Source organism: Neopelma chrysocephalum, unplaced genomic scaffold (genome assembly GCF_003984885.1).
Source record: "Neopelma chrysocephalum unplaced genomic scaffold, ASM398488v2 Primary Assembly neopelma1_345, whole genome shotgun sequence".
NCBI lineage: Eukaryota > Metazoa > Chordata > Aves > Passeriformes > Pipridae > Neopelma > Neopelma chrysocephalum.
In genome coordinates this window covers 881427-900542 of record NW_020898009.1, presented here as the reverse complement: position 1 = coordinate 900542, position 19116 = coordinate 881427, and the positions used below count along the sequence as shown (strand labels likewise).

Genomic DNA, 19116 nt, shown 5'->3' with positions numbered 1-19116 from the left:
TATTTTTGCTCCTAGTGGAGACAGGCCATAAACTCCTGCTGATGCAGACAGGGAGCAGGATCCGTGTGGTGCCAGGACTACGCCGTGTTCCAGTGGATGAGCAGCTCCTTCCCGTGTCAGGAACACCACGAGTTGTTGAGGTGCTTTTTGAGAGCAACTAAAGGTGTGACAAAAGGTGAGTTGAGTCAGCTGGAGGCTCTTCATGGCCCAGAACATCAGCCAGGATATAGAAATTACCAATTAAGTGCCAACAGCAGGGGGTTATGAAGGTGACAAACCCTCCTGCTGCCACCAGACCCCCGGCACATCCAGGATGGAACATATCCCAGCCATTTTCCTTCTGCCTTTGCTCTGAGCAGCTCTTTGAAGCCCAGACCCCCAGGGGTGCAGGTGTCTGAGTCTCAACCCTGTGATCCACGAGGCTGCTGCCACAACCCCTCTCAACCCCTCAGGTCTGTGTGCTGATTGAGCTTTTTCCAGCCCGTTTGTTCCTGCTTCGCACAGAGATTCACTCCACGACATCATTAAGCCTCACAATGAGACCAATTAGGAGCCAGAAAAGAGAAACCTGACTTTAAACATTTTATTAAGGCTTAAATGTCTATCAGCCAGCCTGGAGCTGGTCTGGTCACACGACATAAACCGAGAGGGACGTCGGGTGGGATGGGATGGCTTTTCTACAAGAGTTGGTGTGAGCAGGGGTGAGATCACTGCCAGCTCCTCATACCTTAACCACGGCCTCTTACCGCTGGATTCCAGGATGGAGGATGTGCTCTGGGAGGAGGTGAGGTGGGGAGGAGGGGGGGGAAGTCAGGGAGCTTCTGTGTGTTGTCGCTCACAAGGACTTTTCCTGCTCCACAACCGAAGGGGGCTGCTCGTCAGAGGTGTGGTCTGAGCTCCCAGGGAAGCTGCACTCGCGGTCCGAAAGGCACCTAAAGCTAAACCACTGAGCCACGGGGAGGCGGTGGGAGGGCGGGTGGAGATCAGTCCTGTATAAATACACGTTCCTCGATAAAGAAGCTATGGCTTTTGTTATCCTCCGGCGCGGTGCTCTAACCCCCCACCCCCTCCCCGCTACTCCGCAAGCACAACACTGAGTCCTCTCCGCTCTCCGGCTCCTCCTGTTGATGCTCCGGCGGATCCACGGGGAACGGCAGCAGCTCCTCGTCCTCGTCCTCCCGGCAGCCCGGGGGTCAGAAGTGAACCCTCCTGACGTCCTGGGTGGCTGCCGACCTCTTGCAGCTCCCGCACTGGATGGGGGACGGCGCCTTCTGCCGCTCGGCCAGGCAGGGCCGGCACACGAGGTGCCCGCAGGGCAGCTGGTAAATGGGCTCCGGTTTGAAGTAGGAGGAGAAGGTTTTGCCGCAGGAAGAGCATCCCTGGGTCTGGCTGCTCCTGCCGTGCTCTGCAAATCACAGGATCATAGGATTGTGATTCGGGTCGGAAGAGACCTCTGGGATCATCGAGTCAAGCCTGCGACCGATCCCCACCTCATCACCCAGCCCAGAGCACTGAGTGCCACCTCCAGGCTTCCCTGAAACATCTCCAGGGATGGGGACTCCACCACCTCCCCAGGCAGCCTGTTCCAACACCTAATCACCCTTTCTGTGAAGAAATTCTTCCTAATGTCCAACTTAAACCTCCCCTGGTGCAGCTTAAGTCTATAAAGAAAAGGGGACTGGAGAAGTGGATCTGTTGGGGGGTGATAAGTCCAGGCTGGGCCACTCCTCTGTCTCCAATCCTGCCCAAGAGCCAGGGGCCCCAATTCCTGCAGACACAGGGCACTCATGGCTCAGGACTGTGCCCCTTTCCTCTGTCACTGCCCTAAGGAAAGGGAATGGTCCAGCTTCCAGGGCAGGCTGTGCTCAGGGAAGGCTGGATCACATCAGCACTTGCACCGTCAGGCTTTTAATTGAGGATAGATGACTGTAAAAAAGGGCTTTTTACTTTTACTGAGACTTAACTCATCCTCCCTCCTGCTTTTCCGACATGGATTAAAAGCAGCAATTCCCAACTGGAATGCTTTAGGTATCACTTTGCATTCCTGTCACACACGACCCATCGAGGGCTACTCAGTCAGCTCTTAAACAGCAGCAGTCTTAGAGGGGACACGAAAATGCTTAATGACTGAATGTCACTGTGGAACAGCAAAACCTGTTGGGGGAGGGAGGGGGAGAGGGAGACAGGGAGACAGACAGACAGACAGACAGCCCTGGTCCTTCCATGGGGTCAGCTGGTCCTTCTGAACCTCCTTGGCAGAGCCTCACTCAGGGGAAGGGAAGCCAGCACTGGACATTAGCCTGGGGAGGGACACTGAAGGTTCACTGCTTCCCTGAGTCCCAAAGAGGTAATTTGGGACATGCACACACAGCTGGATGAGTGTGCCCAGGCAGCAGGGGGGAGGAAGACAGCGAGGACTGGGCAGCCTGGCTTTTATACACTCAACCCTGATGGGATTCTGGGCACACACGTGGCTGGTTGGCCTGTGATGTTGCTGCTGGGACCTGGTCCTGTTAAGGGTCAGGAAGCCACATGGGATTTCAAAGAATCATGGAATGGTTTGGGTTGGAAGGGACCTCAAAGATCATCCAGTTCCACCCCCTGCCCTGGGCAGGGACACCTTCCACTAGCCCAGGTTGTTCCAAGCCCCGTTCAACCTGGCCTTGGACACTTCCAGGGATCCAGGGGCAGCCACAGCTTCTCTGGGCAACGTCACCACCCTCACAGACAAGAATTCCTTCCTTATATCGAATCTAAACCTACCCTTTTAGTTTAAAAACATTCCCCCTTGTCCTATCACTATCTGTCTGTGTAAAAAGCTGCTCTTCCCCTTTTTTACAAGCCCTCTTTAAGCACTGAAAGGCTGCAGTATTTGCTGGATTTACACCTCTCCAGTGGCATCTCCAACCAGACTCGTTCCCCATCCACGTGACAGCTCCCAGCTTGCTCCATGCAGCTCCCAGGCAACATTTAAGCCACTCAGCCCAAAATGCAGAGCTCTGGGAACAGCCTGTACTAACCTGGAGCAGGCTGGGCTGAGCACTGTGTCCCAGGACAGCACATCCTGGATCACCCTTGGGCAGCAAAGACACGGGACAGCCAAGAACATGGGAAAATCATAGGAGTCATGTCCCAGCCTGCTCTGACCGTGGGCATGAACAACAACACACACTTTCTGGGGGTCAGCAAAGTGGGAGAATAAACCATTACACTGCTGAGATATAGTTAAGGATTGTGAAGTAAAGCCTGCTGGGAGACAATGTAATATTTCTATATTGAATAGGTAATATTTTGGGGTCTGAAGAGGCACACCCCCCAGAGGTGATTCAGAGGCACCTGCTGCTTACCAAGGACTGTGCCCACGCTCCAGGAGCTGCTGCAGCCTCCCTCACTTGGCTGCTGCTGGCTCTTCATCAGCTTGGCCGTGAAGGAGGGCATGGAGCTGAGGGCCGAGGTCAGGGCAGTGTCCAAGCTCTCCGACAGCTTCTGCTCGTGGGACACCAGATCTGCAAAGAGGAGCACAAAGACCAGCTCTGCAAAGAGCAGCACAAAGACAAAAGAGATCTGCAAAGAGATCAAGTAGTGGGAGTTGGGAAAAAAAAAAGTGCCATGGAAATGCTGCTTTGGCTCTGAACCTTTGGGACAACACTCGGGATTTTAGGAGCCCTGTCATTTGTTTTCTTGAGAAGTGTCTTTTTCCCACCCAGGTGCCTGGATAGGGATGGACTGTCCCATCTCCTTTGGGTCCTAAAGGTGAAAAACCCTATGGATTATAACCACACATTCCTGTGGTGTCCCGGTGCCAACTCATGCAGAATTAGAGAATCCTTTGGGTTGGAAAAGCCCTCCAAATCCATCACGTCTAAATGTTCCCCCAGCACTGCCAAGCCCACCACTAAACCATGTTGCCAAGAGCCACATCCACATGGCTTTTAAATCCCTGCAGGCATGGGGACTCCACAACTGCCCTGGGCAGCTGTGCCAGGGCTGGCACAGAAGAAATTTTCCCCAATATTCAACCTAAATCTCCCCTGGTGCAACTTGAGGCCCTTTCCTCTTGTCCTGTCACTTATTACCTGAGAGAAGAACCCAACTCCCACCTGGCTCCACCCTCCTGTCAGGAGTTGTGGGCATCTGCAGGTCTAAAAAAGGGCAAAACCCCAGATAACTCAGACACTTGTTTCTCCCTGAAGCCCCAGGCCCTCCCTCAGCCCTTTCCCTGAGGATCCCAGCCCAGCGCTCCCAGCCTTGCTCCGTGCAGCTCACAGAGAACGTTTAAACCACTGATAAAATCCGTGGGGCTTGTTTTTTCCCCTCTGCCCCAGTTGTGATCCCAAGGCCCGGGGCTGGACCCTCCCTGCAGCGCCTCGTCCTGTGCAATTCCGATGGCACAGTTAATTAAGGCTCAGCATTGGGAGAATGTTGCCTGCATCACTAATTCTGTTAAATCCATCACCTCCCAGAGGAGCACCTCGGAATTAGTGCTGCACATTTGCCCCAGCAATCAAGGCTGATGACACACAGAGGCACAGCTCCCTGGGCTGTGCTTTTATTTATGTACTGTCACAGCTCCCTCAGGAGCTCCAGGACCTCCAGGGCAGGCCCTGCTCCTGTGGGGCTTGGGCACATCCCAACAGGAGCTGTTACACAACCAAAATAACTCATGATTCCTCCTAAACCAGGGGATCAGCTCCAGACTGAGGGACCAGAGCAGTAATGTGCAGTCTGACTCCTCCCTGCCCTTTCCAGGACCACCAAACAACAAGTATTTTCAACCAAGGAATTTTTGTTTAAAATCAAACCACCACCTGAGCTTTTCCCTCAAAACATTTTTTTTTGGCAATTTGGGAGAAAGGTGAAGGCAGTGGCAGGTCCCAGCAGTGAGAAGCTCTGGGCCACCTTTAGAGATGCTTTAGACCACTAGGTTACAGAAGACAAGAAGACTGGACTTACCTGCCTGGAGATCACACAATGTGTGACCACAAGACACCCACACACCTGTATTTACACCTCCTGCTCAGCCCAGAGCCTCACAGGAACAGCTGCTCCCTTCACCTAAATGTAAGCTGCTAAAGCCATCTCTTTTCCCACTTCCCAGCTTAAGTTCCCCTTCCTCCTCCAGTGGGATCATTACCCCAGGCAGGAACTCAGTTTAATGACACCAGAGAAGATTAAGCTTTGCTGTGTGCAGCAGTTAGAGCCATGTAACAGCTGCACAGCAACTCCAACACATTTCAGGAATTCCTGTGACAGGGCAAAATGGATCACAGAATCATGGAATTGCTAAGCTTGGAAAAGCCCTCTGAGATCACTGAGTCCAACCATCCCCCCAGCACTGCCAAGGCCACCGCTAATCCATGTCTCAAAGTGCCACATCCACATGGCTTTTGAATCCCTCCAGGCATGGAGACTCCACCACTGCCCTGGGCAGCTGTGCCAGGGCTGGACAACCCTTTCCATGAAGAAATTTTCCCCAGTATCCAAACTAAACCCCCCCGGTGCAACTTGAGGTTGTTATCTGGGAGATCAACTCCCCCCCACCCCCAGCTCCACCCTCCTGTCAGGGAGTTACTGAGAGCAACGAGGTCTCCCCTGAGCCTCCTTTTCTCCAGGCTGGAGAATGTTTTGTATTCCCAGCAGTGCTGCTACCAAATCACTGAGGAAAGCATGGATAAAAGGAAACCAGTCCCCACTTCCTTCTGCTGTAGCCACAAGTGACATCCCCTGTCTAATTCAGTCCCTACCTGGTTTTCTGCTTTAATCACCTGCAAACCCTGTGCAAGTCTCTCCCAGCCAGGGTGTCCCTCCTCCCTGCTCTGGAGGCAGCAATGCCTGCAATTCCCTTGCTGTGGTTGGTTCCAAGTGTGTCCCACTCCTGCTTTCCTCCCCATCTCCCTCCTCAGGATAAGATCCACACAGCCAGGACTCCCTGTGCCATCACCCCCAGACGCTTCTTCTCCCGTTTTTGCAGGACATAATAAATCACCCTGGATAAAGAAACTTCCAACCAGCACAGTGAGGAAAATGCTGCCTCCACACGGACAGGGAGGAGAAGAAAGGAAATCCAAACTAAAATGGAAAGGTGGTGACCTGAGCAAACAAGGGGGCTGTGAAACAGACTGGACAGGTAACATGAGAGGTGAATGAAATGACCCATCAACAGGCAAATACAGGCTGGGAGCTTCCCAGAGGTGGGATGGGAATCCGTGCTGGAGCCTCCTGATTTGAAAACCCGACCTCAGGCTGTCACAACACTGAAGAAACAGAGGTGACCGAGGGAGCCACGATACCTGTGGAACAGTCCATCTGGGTCAGGTGGGAGTCACTGTCAGTTCTCAGTTTTTTAGCACTGTTCTCTGAGGTAGAGGAGACAAGTAAGTTTGTAGCAGAAAAATAGGGCGGCTGCAGGGAGCCCTGGTCCAGGCAGTCCATTTTCCTTTTCAGAGAAGACATGGTTACGGAAGAGGGCACGAGGGTCTCCGAGGAGTGAGCCCTCCCCAGCAGGTTGGTGCCAGGGATGCTGTGCTGCAGCAGGAAGTGGTCTATCCTGGCCTTGAGGGTGGGGTGAGGTAGGGGCTGCGAGTGCTGGCTGAAGGCCACCCCGGTGAAGGGGTCGCTGGGGACCCTCCCCCAGGACGCCTCGCTCCGGTTGCACTTTTCCAAGGTGGTCTGGTCGATCACCTTCCCGGAGGGCAGGAGCATGGGGAAAGTCATGATCTCCAGGGTGATGGGGTCCAGGAATTCCTCGGGGATGTCCTGGACGACGTCCACCAGCTTGCGGAGGGTGTGCTGCTCGCTGTCGCCGGCGCTGAAGGGGACGCAGTCGCTCTCCATCGGCGTCCACAGCTCCGGCTTGAGGCCGCCGGCGTCCTGGGCCAGGAACTGGGAGGCCACCTGGAAGATGCCCTCGATCACCTCCTGTGGGCAGGACTTGGCAGGCTGTGCCCACACCTCCAGCCTCTTGATGCTGGGCAAACCCCCCCCCCGCCACGTGCGTGATGCAGATTTTCAGGTGCGACACGTTGCTGAGCGAGGCGGGGCCTTTGTTCCAGAGGTCCTGGGACACGGAGCCGGGGTAGGAGAGGACATTTTCCATCTGATGGAAGGGAGGCCTCGGCTTGAAGCCTCTGTGGCCGAAAGTCACTTTGCTTTGATTCTTTAGGACAGCTTTGCCCACCAGCGTGAAAGTGTCTTTGTCCGACACAGGCTGCCCGGCCAGACCTGAGAAGGGCCCCTCGGGGCTCTGCCAAGAGGTTTTGTGGCTTGAGGTAGAGGTGTAAACTTCGAGCCCGGAGAAGGTTTGGTACCCCCCAGAGGAGATGTCGATGTTAATCCTGCAGATCTCGATGTTGAAGGGAAAGGAGATGGTGACGTGGACCGGGGGTTTGATGAAGTACTCGCTGCGGAAACCGCGGTTCCTCCTGGCCAGGTCCTCGGAGATCAGGTTCTCCACTTCGTAGCCATCGGCAGAGATCTGTGTTCCAGGAGAAAACTGGGCTTAGTTTGGAGCAAGAAAACCAAAGGGAAACTAAATTCATAAGCACTTAGGTAGATTCTCAAGGCGACATCAAACAAGAGGCAAGGCTGTGGTTTATGTGCAGCTGAGACAAGGCAGCAGATCCCTGCTCCCACCCACTCCCACCCTCCTCCAGCCACATGATCCCATCCCCGCTTCCTCTGTCACCTGTTCAGCCATGGGCAGAGCTGATTTAACTGCTGGAAGAGTGGAAAATCAGGGATGGTTTGTGGTTTTGGCTGGATCAGTGAAATAAAGCAAGCGGGAGAGGGTGGCTGGGAGCAGAGATGTGTGTGAGGAGATGAGAATCTCCTCTTTCAAAGTCTCCTTTTCATGAGAGCCTCCTCTTTTTCCTTATGCCAGCTTCTCCTGCTGTGTGGAAATGCACTTGGAATCAGCACAGGATCCCAGAGAAAGCTCTGGAGGTCAGCCAGCCTCTGGGACCAACCCAAATCAGGCTGGATCTCCAGTCTCCCAGAACATCTAATCCCACCCTCTGCTTTGCTCCTGGGCAGGCTGGCTCCACCCATTCTCTTTCCTGGAAGCTCTGGAGCCTAAGAAATCTGCAGCACTTGCTAAATGAACAAATAAAAGCAAGGGATATCTATTTATTCCACCTGTTTGATAAAGGCTTGATCATGACAATGACACCAAACCTCCGTGGCTTGGCTGGGTCTCTCCACACGCCACCTGCAGGGATGGTCACACCTCTACTGCTGCAAAAACAGCACAGCGTTTACAAATCCAAGGCTGTCTTGGATTTTGGGGAGAGGTGATGTGGAGACTTACAGTTAAAAAATAGCTCTGAGTTAAAACTGAGGGTTTTTTAAGGGATTCTGACGTGCTGAGGGAAAATAGAAGTACTTGGAAAGTAACTTCAGCAAATGCTGTCAAGGGCTGTGTGTTCCACTGGACAAAGGGAAAGCTGGAATACTGCAGGGAAAAAGGGATCTCAGGTCAAAGAACACACACCTGACAGCACATAACACCGTCTGGTTATGAGATCCTGCAAAATTAGGGCTTTCCCCTCCAACAATTAGTGGGAGCCACACGAGAGCAGTGATGTTAATTATCCCAGAGGAGCAGTGAACCCTCCCCAGCCCCAACCAGCCACTTCCATCTAATCCCTCCATCCCTCCTGTTCCCTAAAAACCCCCACATCAGTATTTTACCTTGTTGCAGTGAATTCTTGGCTTGAACTGTGGGAGACAGACGTTTATGACCATCTTGGCAGCTGGAGAGGGGTCACTTTCTGAGCATCAGATTCAGCTTGTAAAAAGAAAATAAATTAGAAATAAAGGCAGTGAATATCCATGAACAGTGAAACATGTTTAGGAGCCTGGATGAGCTTGGGAATTCCTAAAACACAGTTCAGATCTGATTCCAGGAGGTTAAGCCCATATAAACCCAAAGATTGTGGTGGAGAGAGGGGATTGGAAAAAAAAAATCACATTGACTGGTGAACCCCTGGAGAAACATCAGAGAAAAAATGGCTATTTTAACTAACAAATATGGGCAGACCAGCAATTGGATCTGAAAATTTATCAAAGATGCAGGAGGTTTTGTAGATGCAACAAAGCACCAGCACAGCACAAGAGCCTGCCACAGGAGTTGGTGGGAGCCAAGATTAACCACAAATATTAATAACCAGTGTTAAATACCTCCAGGAGAGCAGAAGGGCATTGAATAGCTCTGAGAGAGATGTCTGGGTCCTGAACACCAGCAGCTGATTCTTCTGCCAATGTTCATTAAAGAAACTCAAGCGAACACACCTTGTTTTCCACTGGAAAAAAAAAATGTGGCTGGAATTGGCTCTATCTGATCCCTTTTAAGAATGAAATTATGTGTGAGGTAAGAGCTTTAACCTCACATTAACCCCAATTTTAACATGTCACTGCCTTGGGCAGCCCTGCAGATCAGGAACTCGCTGCCTCCTCCAAGAACAAGCCTCTCTTTAATGATTTTCAGCTGAAGTTGTCAGTTCAGCCCAAATGAAATCGGCCTTCTGGGGGCACCTCGGTGCTGCCAGGGAAAGGCAGAGTTAATGAGCTGTGTCTGAGAGGAGAGAGGTGGAATCCCAGGCACAAATCCCACATACAAAACCCAACACAATATGGAATCTGAGCCAGGTTACAATGCCAGTGCTTGACCAAAGCAGTGCGACCCTAACAAGAGGTGTAACAGGGCAGGTGAGCAGCCCTTCCATCCCAATATTTGGTCTGGCAGCCACCAGGAGCAATTCCTGCTCCTCACCAGGGAACACGGGACCAGGACAAGCACAAACCAACTCTCCTCCAGTGCTACTTTCTGAGCCTGAGAGGCTGCCAGTGGGGAACTGGTCAAACAGGCTTTTAAACTGGTTTGACTTTTGGGCATCCACATCTCAGAGGAGAAATCTGAGGGTTTAACTACAAGTTCTGCCTCAAAACTGCCCCTTCTGGTTCATTTTGAGCCAAACTGAATTTACCAAGTGGTAAATTCACTCGGCCCTCAGCACTGGTGATGTGAAAAATGGCAACTCAACTCTCTTTGCTTGGAAGACTCAAGATTCTCCCTCTATTCTCTCTCCTCACATCTCTCTCCTAGTCTGAAGACTTCTCCTGTGGCATATGGATATTCAGGTATATTTTACAGGACTTTTTCCTACCTGTTTGTGACCCTGACAGACTTAAACAACTCTGGTTATTTTTCCAGGTTCAACATCTCAGTAAGGACAGGGATTATTCTCCATGTCTGAGTCACTGCTCTCCCTTCTACTGAAAAGTTCTGCTACAGACTTCAAGGCAAAAATTGCTCACCAAGTTGCTTTCACCCTTGGCTGTGTTTTTTTTCCTCTCTCTTGAGTGTGAACCTTCCCTAAGGTGAACAAAGATCCTTCACTGAAGCAGTGAAATCCAGACCTGAAGGACTGTGATTTCTACTTCTCCGTGCCAGCAAAATCCTCTGTGGTCTTGGATAAGGAATTTCCAATCAGGCTGTCTGGAGCTCATCACAATGTGCTTCCTGGTGTCCTACATACGACTATGGAGCTGCTGCCATAAGGAATGTGCATGGTGGACACCAAAGTAAAGTCCTTGGAGGATGAAATTAATGTCTCAGGGTCTGAGCACCCCAACTTTCTGAGCACTCAGCATCCACACTCTGTCCTGCTAAAGGAGAAACCCAGACTGTGCCCTCCAGCCCCAGCTTGATGGCAATGGGAACAGTGAGGAAATGAGTGTGTTCCTGGCACCCAGTTCAGCTTCATCACTAAATATTCTCTCCCAAATATCACTGTTCCTGCTCTCACAGAGCCACCAAATCCACCCACTTTGATTCAGGGCGGAGAAAGGAGTAACCACAGAGAAAAATGAACTGTTAGCAGGTTTTATTTGTCGTGGGAGCCTTTGAGGATCTGGGTACAAAAGGAGAGCGCGGGACACACGAGTGTGAGCAGAGCAGAACCGGCCATGCAGCGAGGCCCAGAGCACCTGCCAAAGACTGACCCACCACTCAGAGACCAGTTTAACCAGTAACCAGCAGCAGGCACGCACTGGGGAGGCTCTGAGCCAGCCCCACACCCCCCTACCCAGCCCTGCTGAGCAGCGCCGGGTCGAACACTTTGTAGTGGAGGTAGCTGAGCTTCTCGGAGCGCGAGCGCCGGAGCAGAGGGAACCATTCCCAGAAGGGCAGCTCCACCACCACGTATCCCAGGTGCCGGAGCTGCCGCCGCTTCAGGCAGTGCAGCCCCAGGAGCCGCTTGGAGCTGTAGCAGTAGTGGTTCCTGTTGGACACCTGCAGAGCCAGCCTCACCTCCCCAGGCTGAGGGAGGGATGGGGGGGCTCCAGGGCAGCGCCCTGGTTTAGGCTCAGCTGGTGATTTGGCCCCTGCAGTATGAGCTCCATCTGAGCACAGCATTCCTGCTTCATCCCCTCCCTCCTGCCTGGGAGTCCTGCCTTCATTTTCCACTTCCACGGGAGACCGGCCGTGAGCTCTCCCCTTGATAAGCTGAGCCATCAAGTCATCTGTTAGACTGACCCCGATGTCTTTGAGCTTCCTGGCTGCCACAGGACCCTTGAAGTTGAAGGGGATGGGATGTCCATCCGTGGCCAAACGCACCTCCAGGTCGCCGGACCTCGTGTGTGGCAGGATCATGTGGTTCTTCACGTACTCGGGGCCCCCCAGCATGCTCTCCAGGAGGGACGTGGCCTCCACGATTTCGGGCCTGACGTAGATCTCCTGCTCTGCAAAGCTCAAAGCCATCTTAGCGAACTCCTGGCAAAGCTGAGGCGGGAGGCGGTTGCCTCTGTAGGTGGGGCACTCGATTTCAACGCTCTTCCCAAGGGTGAACAGGTCCTTGTTGAGTTCGTATTTGCTGCCCCTTGTTTTCTGGACAAATTCCTCCCTCAAGGCGTAGTCTATCAGCTCCTCTGGGAAGCGTTTGACAAAGGCCAGGCCAAGCAGAGCAGTGAGGAGATGCTCTGGAAACTTCTTAAATTCGTGGAGTTTTCTATGGATCTGCTTTATCAGGCTGGAGTAGAACTCCTCCTCGTTGGGAGGTTCATAGTCCAGGCACCCAAAGGACCACAGGAACTTGGCAGCGTCTTTGCTCCGGCAGTAGGACACCTTGGAAGGCAACGACGTGGCCACAGCAGCCAAAACACCCTCGTCAAAGTAGTGCAGGGATGAATAGGTAAGAGTGATGTGCATGATGCCCTGGATGTTCACTGTAGGAATCCGCTCGGGAATCACCTTCCCGAGCTCCTTCAGGAGGGGCAGGTGGTCCATGCGGATGTAGCGGAGCATCTTGAGCACGTTCACCAGGGCGTAGGTGCTCATGTCCTCCATCTGCAGGGACACCCTGTCCGCAATCCTCCTCATGACGTGGTCAGAGATGCCACTGACGGACTTGAAGAGCCCCAGGCAGATGGTTCCCAGCTCCTCCAGGGTGAAGGAATCCAGGTACTTCAGGATCGTGCTCTCCACCTTCTGCGCCAAGTCCGCGGGCGACCGCCGGCCCTCCCCGATGATGTAAACGAGCTGCACGAACTGGGGCAAGGTGAGGTCCTTCCAGTGCAGGTTGGCAAAGCTGAAGAGGATGCTGAGGTAGGAGGGCACGCTGCGCTCCAGGCAGCGCCAGCAATCCGCCACCAGCAGCAGCTGCTCCAGCTCCATGTCCCACGCCCGCCGGCAGAACTCGCCCTCGCACGCCTCCAGCAGAGGGTGGGCGGGTGGGACGGCCAGGAGGACACAGGACTTTAGAACGTGGATGAGATCTGGGGTGCTGAAGAGCCTGATGGCTCGGACAGCGCAGTGACACAAGGCATCAAACCCGGGCTCGGACGCCAGCCCCGCGCGTCGCTCGGCCGGCAAACGGCTCAGCCTCTGGAAATGATCCGTGATGGATCCCGGGCTGCCCTCACACGCAGCCACACTGTCCAAAATGGAGTCACCTTCCTCTGCAGGGAGGGGCTGTGCTGGCTCAGAGCTGTCACAGCTCAGGGATCTGTACTCAGGCCTCCCCTTCTGAAACATGCGCGGATCCTCCTTGGAGTCGTGCACCTCCCACTTCTCCTTCTCCGTCTCCTCCTTGGACAGCGCCTCCAGGATGGTCTGCTGGAGGAGCGTGTTGGACCTGGACTTGGACAGGGCTCTCCTGATGGGTGGCAAAGTTCGGGAAGAGGCAGCAGGGAATGCCTGTGGAGCCTGTGCAGCGCCAGGGCTGGTGCGTGTGTCACCGAGGGCCTGGCCTCTGTCCCTATCCAGGTGCTGCTGGGAGCCAGCTCTGCCTCTGGCATAGGCAGATGGATTGTACGACACTCTGTAGTCCAGGGGGTTCAGTAGCTGGATTGTAGCCGGGGATTCACTCCCAGTGTTGGCTGTTCCTGGGTTATCCTTCTCTTCCTGCTCACATTTGCTGCTCCCATGCTCGGTCTTACGCTTGGCTGTGGTCGAAAACGCTGCCACCCTGCTCAGCCTTGGAATTCTTCGGCACATGAGCACTGTAGCCATGGATCACAACTTTACTGGGCTCTGAACTGCTTCCAGGTACTGAAAAAAGGGCAGACGAAGAGTCAGTGGTCTCCACCTCACAGGCAGCACCTTTTAATTTATCCTTTACGCTACAGACAGTGAGGAGACGCCGGAGTTCCCCTTGGATAGGGCAGCTGGTTCCCTATGGATCATCACCTCATGCAAAGGCGCGTCAGGACAAGCACCCAGGTGACCAGAAGTTGGAGTACCAGGCACTCAGGTGTCACCTGACACTCAGCAGACACAAAACAACCTGGCACAGACTGTGAGAGTTAAGAATAAAAATTGTTTTTTCGTTTTTAAGAGACCCAAACTGCTTTGCTTTCGCTCTAAACAATGAAAACGTGTTTTTGCAGTAGAGCTGCAGCTTCGAGAGGCTTTATGTGTTCAAACAGAGCATTCTGTGCTTTGGTCATCCTGGCCTGAAGCACCAACCACCACCTGAGGAGTTGTCCAAAGATCCAGGGTGCTGCGCTGCTCTTTGCCCCTGGAGACAGGACGAGGAGCAAAGTCTCTGCACAACCAGGGCACTGGGGGGAAAACTGGCCCAGAATCTGCAGATGGAGACTGGAGGAAAGAAGAAACCCCAGAGCAAAGCGGGAGAAAAGCAGGGGAGAAGTAGCACGGTGAGTTGAGAACCAGAGGGAACGAGCTTTACACTGCAGATTTGGGAATGTTCCTCAGCTTCCCGGTGAGGAAAGATGTGGGATCGGTGCAGGCAAACTCAGTTTTCAGCAGCAAAAAGGGAACTTTGGGGGTAGGAGAGGTGGAGGGTGAACACTGTGGGTTTGGGTGTGGGAGTGGGAGAGTCCTTCCACTAGCCCAGGTTGCTCCAACCTGGCCTTGGACACTTCCAGGGATGGGGCAGCCACGGCTCCTCTGGGCAGCCTGTGCCAGGGAAGCAGATGAGGATGTGTCCCACCCTCTGCTCCGTGGACAGGGAGGTGAAAAAAACAACTGGGGTGGAGACCAGGAGGCTCCAGAGGGCAAACAAAAATGTGGATTTGTGGAGACAACCGTGCAAGGAGACAGGCCAATGCAATTTTAAGATGATCAGTAAATATTTGTGAGCTGCTCAACAGCCCCTAAATTCCTTACTTGTACCTCAAAGCAGCCCCTGGTGCAGATCAAGCTCTGTCCCACAGACCACGGGCAGCAGGGCCAGGACTGTCCCCTCCCAGCAGGAGAAGCCAAATGGTGCCAGGCAGGAGAGACTCTGCCCCTTCCTGCCTTGTCTGGGGAGCAGGGGAAGGAAAAGCCTCCTCAGGGCCTGGACAGGAAAACCCAAGCCAAGGGCTGCATCTCAAAGAAATGACTGGAAAAACGATCATTTCTGGCTCTCCTGGCTGCGATGTCCAGCCTGGAGTGGGAACAGGTGATGGATGCTGGAGACAGGGAAAAGGAGACTCCATCGCATCCCCTCCAACCTCCTTCTAGCACTGAATATCCTGAGCACCTGGAGGACTCCTGGAGGGGCTGGATCAAGCTCCAAAAATCACTCTTGGACAAGAGGACATTTCTCCAGCCAAGGCTTTCCCAGAGAATTCCTCTCCCTGCCTGACTTTAGGCATGTTTATCTGTTTTCCCACCAGAGGCAGGTTGTTTATAAACAACCACTTCCATCTGCTGTGGAAGGTGATGCTCCCGGTGAAATCCAGTGCTGCTGTTCCCAGGAACACCCCCCTCCCAGCAGCAACAGCCCCACTTCAAAGCCAGGGAATCAAAGCCCCAGAGAGGGCTCCCAAGTGCTGCCAAGAATGTCCTGCATGGATTCTGTGTGGGGCTGTGACACATTTGGGAAACGAGGCAGAAAACAGAGTATTTCCCTCCTCCTTTGCTCCAAATCCAGCAAAAAAAAGGGAAGACCCCTCACAGGAGAGCAAGGTTGGGATGGGACAAGGCAGTTCCAAGCATCCTGGAAGAACAGGGGCTGGTCCAAGTGATTATTCCATGATTTGACCCACCCCCAGCCCCAAATCCTTGTGATATTCCCAGTTTCCACACCGTTTCTCTTCCAACTCAACCCACACCTCTCCTCACTTTGCCTCCCTTCACCCTGAGCAACCAGAGCCTTCCTTGCTCCTCCCACTCCACATCCCAGCACAGCCAAACTCCTCCCCACCCCTGGGAAAGCCTCTCCAGGATTTTCACCTCCAAGAAGCCGTGGAGTTTTGGAGCTGGGCCCTGCAGGGCTGGGAATGCACTCTGAGAATGGAAACACCTCTGTGTGAGTGTCACACTCACAGCTGAGTGTTGCTGAACATCTGGAAAACAACATTCCTGGAGGGATCTCACCCCTCCTGGGGATAGAGGAGCATCCCATAAAGCTGCCAGGGCTCTTGGTCCCTCTGCAACACTTTTAGCAGCACTGGAAACGACCCCCAGAACCCACCCTGGGCTTCACCCAACAGCCAAGGGGCAGATGGAATCTCCTGGGGACGTGTGAGGGATGAGGGGGTTATGAAATGCTGGGGGTAAAACAGCTACTTCTGGCCAACACCTGAAGTGAAAACCTGTGCCTGGGATGGAGGGAGGAAGGACACAAAAGGGATTTCCCCCCACCCCCATCAGTTTATGGTGTCAGAGCACAAAACAGTCACTTTTGGGGTTGTTTGTGGTTTTTCCCTCTTTTTTAAGATCACAGAATCCCAGACTGGTTTGGGATGGAAGGGGCATCAAAGATCATCCAGTCCCACCCCCTGCCATGGGCAGGGACACCTTCCACTAGCCCAGGTTGCTCCAAGCTTCATCCAACCCGGTCTTGGACACTTCCAGAGATCCAGGGGCAGCCACAGCTTCTCTAGGAAATTCATTCCAGGGCCTCCCCACCCTCACAGACAACAATTTCTCCTCAATATCTCATCTATCCCTGCCCTCTGGCAGTGGGAAGCCATTCCCCCTTGGCCTGTCCCTCCATCCCTTGACCCAGGTCCCTCTCCAGCTCTCCTGGAGCCCCTTTAGGCCCTGCAAGGGGCTCTCAGCTCTCCCTGGAGCCTTCTCTTCTCCAGGTGAACCCCCCCAGCTCTCCCAGCCTGGCTCCAGCGCAGAGGGGCTTCAGCCCTCGCAGTATCTCCATGCGATTCCCTTATCCCACGGCTCCAGCAGGGGCAGCGCCGGCAGCCGCAGCTCCACCACTCCCCCCCCCCGCCACCTACAGACACATACCCCACAAATACACACGTACAGCGGGGGCAGCGCAGGCCCGGCCGGGACTCACCGGGGCCGCTCCGCCGCCTCCTCCTTCCCCTGCGCCTCCTCCTCCTCCCGCCGCTTCCGGTCGCGCAGCGCTGACGCCACTTCCGGTCTCTCCCCCGCACACCACGTGACACGCGGGTCATGTGTCTCCGAGGGGCGGAGAAGTCACGTGGCCGCCCCGGGAGTCGCCAGGGCCGTTCCGGGGTCCGTGAGGGGGAACCGGGAGCGGGACCCTGAGGGACCGAGGGGAGCTACGGCACCCTCACTGCCCTCGCAACTGGCTTTCCCGGAGAAGCCGTGGTTGTCCCATCCCTGAAAGTGTCCAGGAAGGACGTGGAGCTGCTGGAGAGAGTCCAGAGGAGGCCCCGGAGCTGCTGCCAGGGCTGGAGCCCCTCTGCTCTGGAGCCAGGCTGGGAGAGCTGGGGGGGTTCCCCTGGAGAAGAGAAGGCTCCAGGGAGAGCTGAGAGCCCCTTGCAGGGCCTAAAGGGGCTCCAGGAGAGCTGGAGAGGAACTGGGGACAAGGGATGGAGGGACAGAACAAGGGGGAATGGCTTCCACTGCCAGAGGGCAGTTTTGGATTAGATCTTAGGAAGAAATGCTTCCCTGTGAGGTGGTGAGGCCCTGGCCCAGGTTGGGCAGAGAAGCTGTGGATGCCCCTGGATCCCTGGAAGTGTCCAAGGCCGAGTTGGATGGGGCTTGGAGCAACCTGGGCTAGTGGAAGGTGTCCCTGCCCATGGCAGGGGGTCAGACTGGATGGGCTTTAAGGTCCCTTCTTACCCAAACCGTTCTGTGACTATGATTCTGTCATTAAATCGCCCTTTTGGCTGCAGGTATCTCAGGGTACCTGCACACCCAGAAATGTCCTTCCCATGTCCCCAGAGAGCCACCAACTTGAGGGGCTTCCCCTAACCGTGGGGGTGGGCTCCTGTCTGGGCTGTGCCTGTCATTGCAGCCCTTCCAGCAGAACTGGGGGGATCCAGGTGACAAGGGACCTGTGGAAAGGGGATTAAGGTAACAAGGGACCAGTCGAGCTGGTCTATTCTGACCCCTGCTGAAGCAGAGCCTGATGGCCAGGGCTGTGTCCAAGCTCCACTGTGCCCAGAAATCTCTCTCCTGTCCACTCTGAGCTTTCAGCATTTGCAAACCGTGATTAAATAGGGCCTTGAGCTTTCCTTAGCACTTGGATCCCTTCCTGACCTTTCTACGAGGTGAATTTCCTGCTCACCTCTTCCTTTGATCAGCCTTTTATCCCCTGGCAACTGAGGAAATCACATTTCCAGGACTCCAGAGGGAGTTGGAGAACCTCACTGGCTGATGTGCCTTAAAACCTGAGGGGACTCCTGGAATCCCTGTTTCACTTTGCCCCGGGAAGCATCAACTTGGTCACCAGAGGGCAGGAGACCTCTGTAATAAAGCTGCATTTGGGAAAAGTGCTGGAATTGTTGTTTTTTTTAGAAAACTAGTGATCTGAATGTTGCTTTAATGTGATGTCGACCGAGCAGCTAGAGGGGATCCTTTGGAGTAAAAACCTGCAGGAGGTCTGGGACAAGATGTTATGTCCCTGGTGGTGAGGGAAGGTGGAATGGACTTCAGCCTGGGTTCTGCATCCAAATCCTCCCTGGCAACGCAATGTCCTCCTTTTCAAGCCCAAATCATGGAGGATCCAGCAAAAATTTCATGCATTTTGACTGTTTTCCAGCCCCTTCAGCCCATGGTGGGGAAATTGGGGAACCCCCAGAGCTGTTGTGAGGGGTATGGACCTTCCAACCAAGGTCTTGGCATGGGGGAGAAGGGGAATTGCCTTCTCACCATTCCAGCTTGCTCCGAGGCGTCTCCACCTGGATCTTGTTTTCCCCAGTGTGTCCTCACCTGGAAATCCATCCCTCAGGCCCTCACCTGGCTTGGGGGCAATTCAGGCTCTGAATGTTGGGAGGTCTTGGAGCTGGGCTGTGGGACTGATGGCAAGTCTGTCTCAGTCAGCCCTGGGACACTCCCAAGGGATCCAGACACATCCCTGGGGGTCTGAGCTGAGGTGAGACCACCAAGACTGACGCGTTTTCCAGCCCTGTGGCCTTGTGGCTTGTTCTCAAGTGCTTGGAGAGCACGAGCAGCCCTCGTGCCCTTGGACAGGGGAACATCTCACCTGGACATGGACACACACAGCATCCTACTCTGCTCCCAACCACCTCCACCTTTCCCCTCCTGCTCCAAACACAGCTTTCCATATTCCAGGACGGGAGCTATGAGGGAGCTCTGGGTTGGAGGGTGCTGGTGCATCCAGGGTGAGGTTCTTCCTGCAGTTCCCCAGCCTGGCTGTGGGTTGATCCCAAAATCCATCCCCATTTTCTCCCCCCTTCTCCCACTCCTGACACAATCAGACAAACCACACAGTC

At 54.2% G+C, this 19116-nt stretch overlaps 2 protein-coding genes across 3 annotated transcripts; both read right to left on the bottom strand.

Annotated features, from left to right (window-relative positions):
• Positions 1–577: 577 nt before the first annotated feature.
• On the bottom strand, positions 578–16794 carry UBOX5 (U-box domain containing 5). Its single transcript, XM_027705577.1, is given in 6 exon segments — positions 578–1405; positions 3348–3506; positions 6291–6984; positions 6986–7474; positions 8689–8785; positions 16746–16794. Coding segments are annotated over 5 exon segments (1608 nt in total). The 5' UTR covers positions 8743–8785; positions 16746–16794; the 3' UTR covers positions 578–1193.
• On the bottom strand, positions 10867–16803 carry FASTKD5 (FAST kinase domains 5). 2 transcript variants are annotated; one of them, XM_027705574.1, is made up of 2 exons: positions 16713–16803; positions 10867–13546 (listed from the first exon to the last, which is right to left on the bottom strand). In XM_027705574.1, exon 2 carries the CDS (start codon positions 13505–13507, stop codon positions 11081–11083), a length of 2427 nt encoding a protein of 808 aa, XP_027561375.1. In that variant the 5' UTR covers positions 13508–13546; positions 16713–16803; the 3' UTR covers positions 10867–11080. The 2 variants fall into 2 exon arrangements, with proteins under 2 accessions (XP_027561375.1, XP_027561377.1); XM_027705576.1 differs by having other exon boundaries at positions 16746–16793.
• Between the last annotated feature and the right edge of the window lie 2313 nt (positions 16804–19116).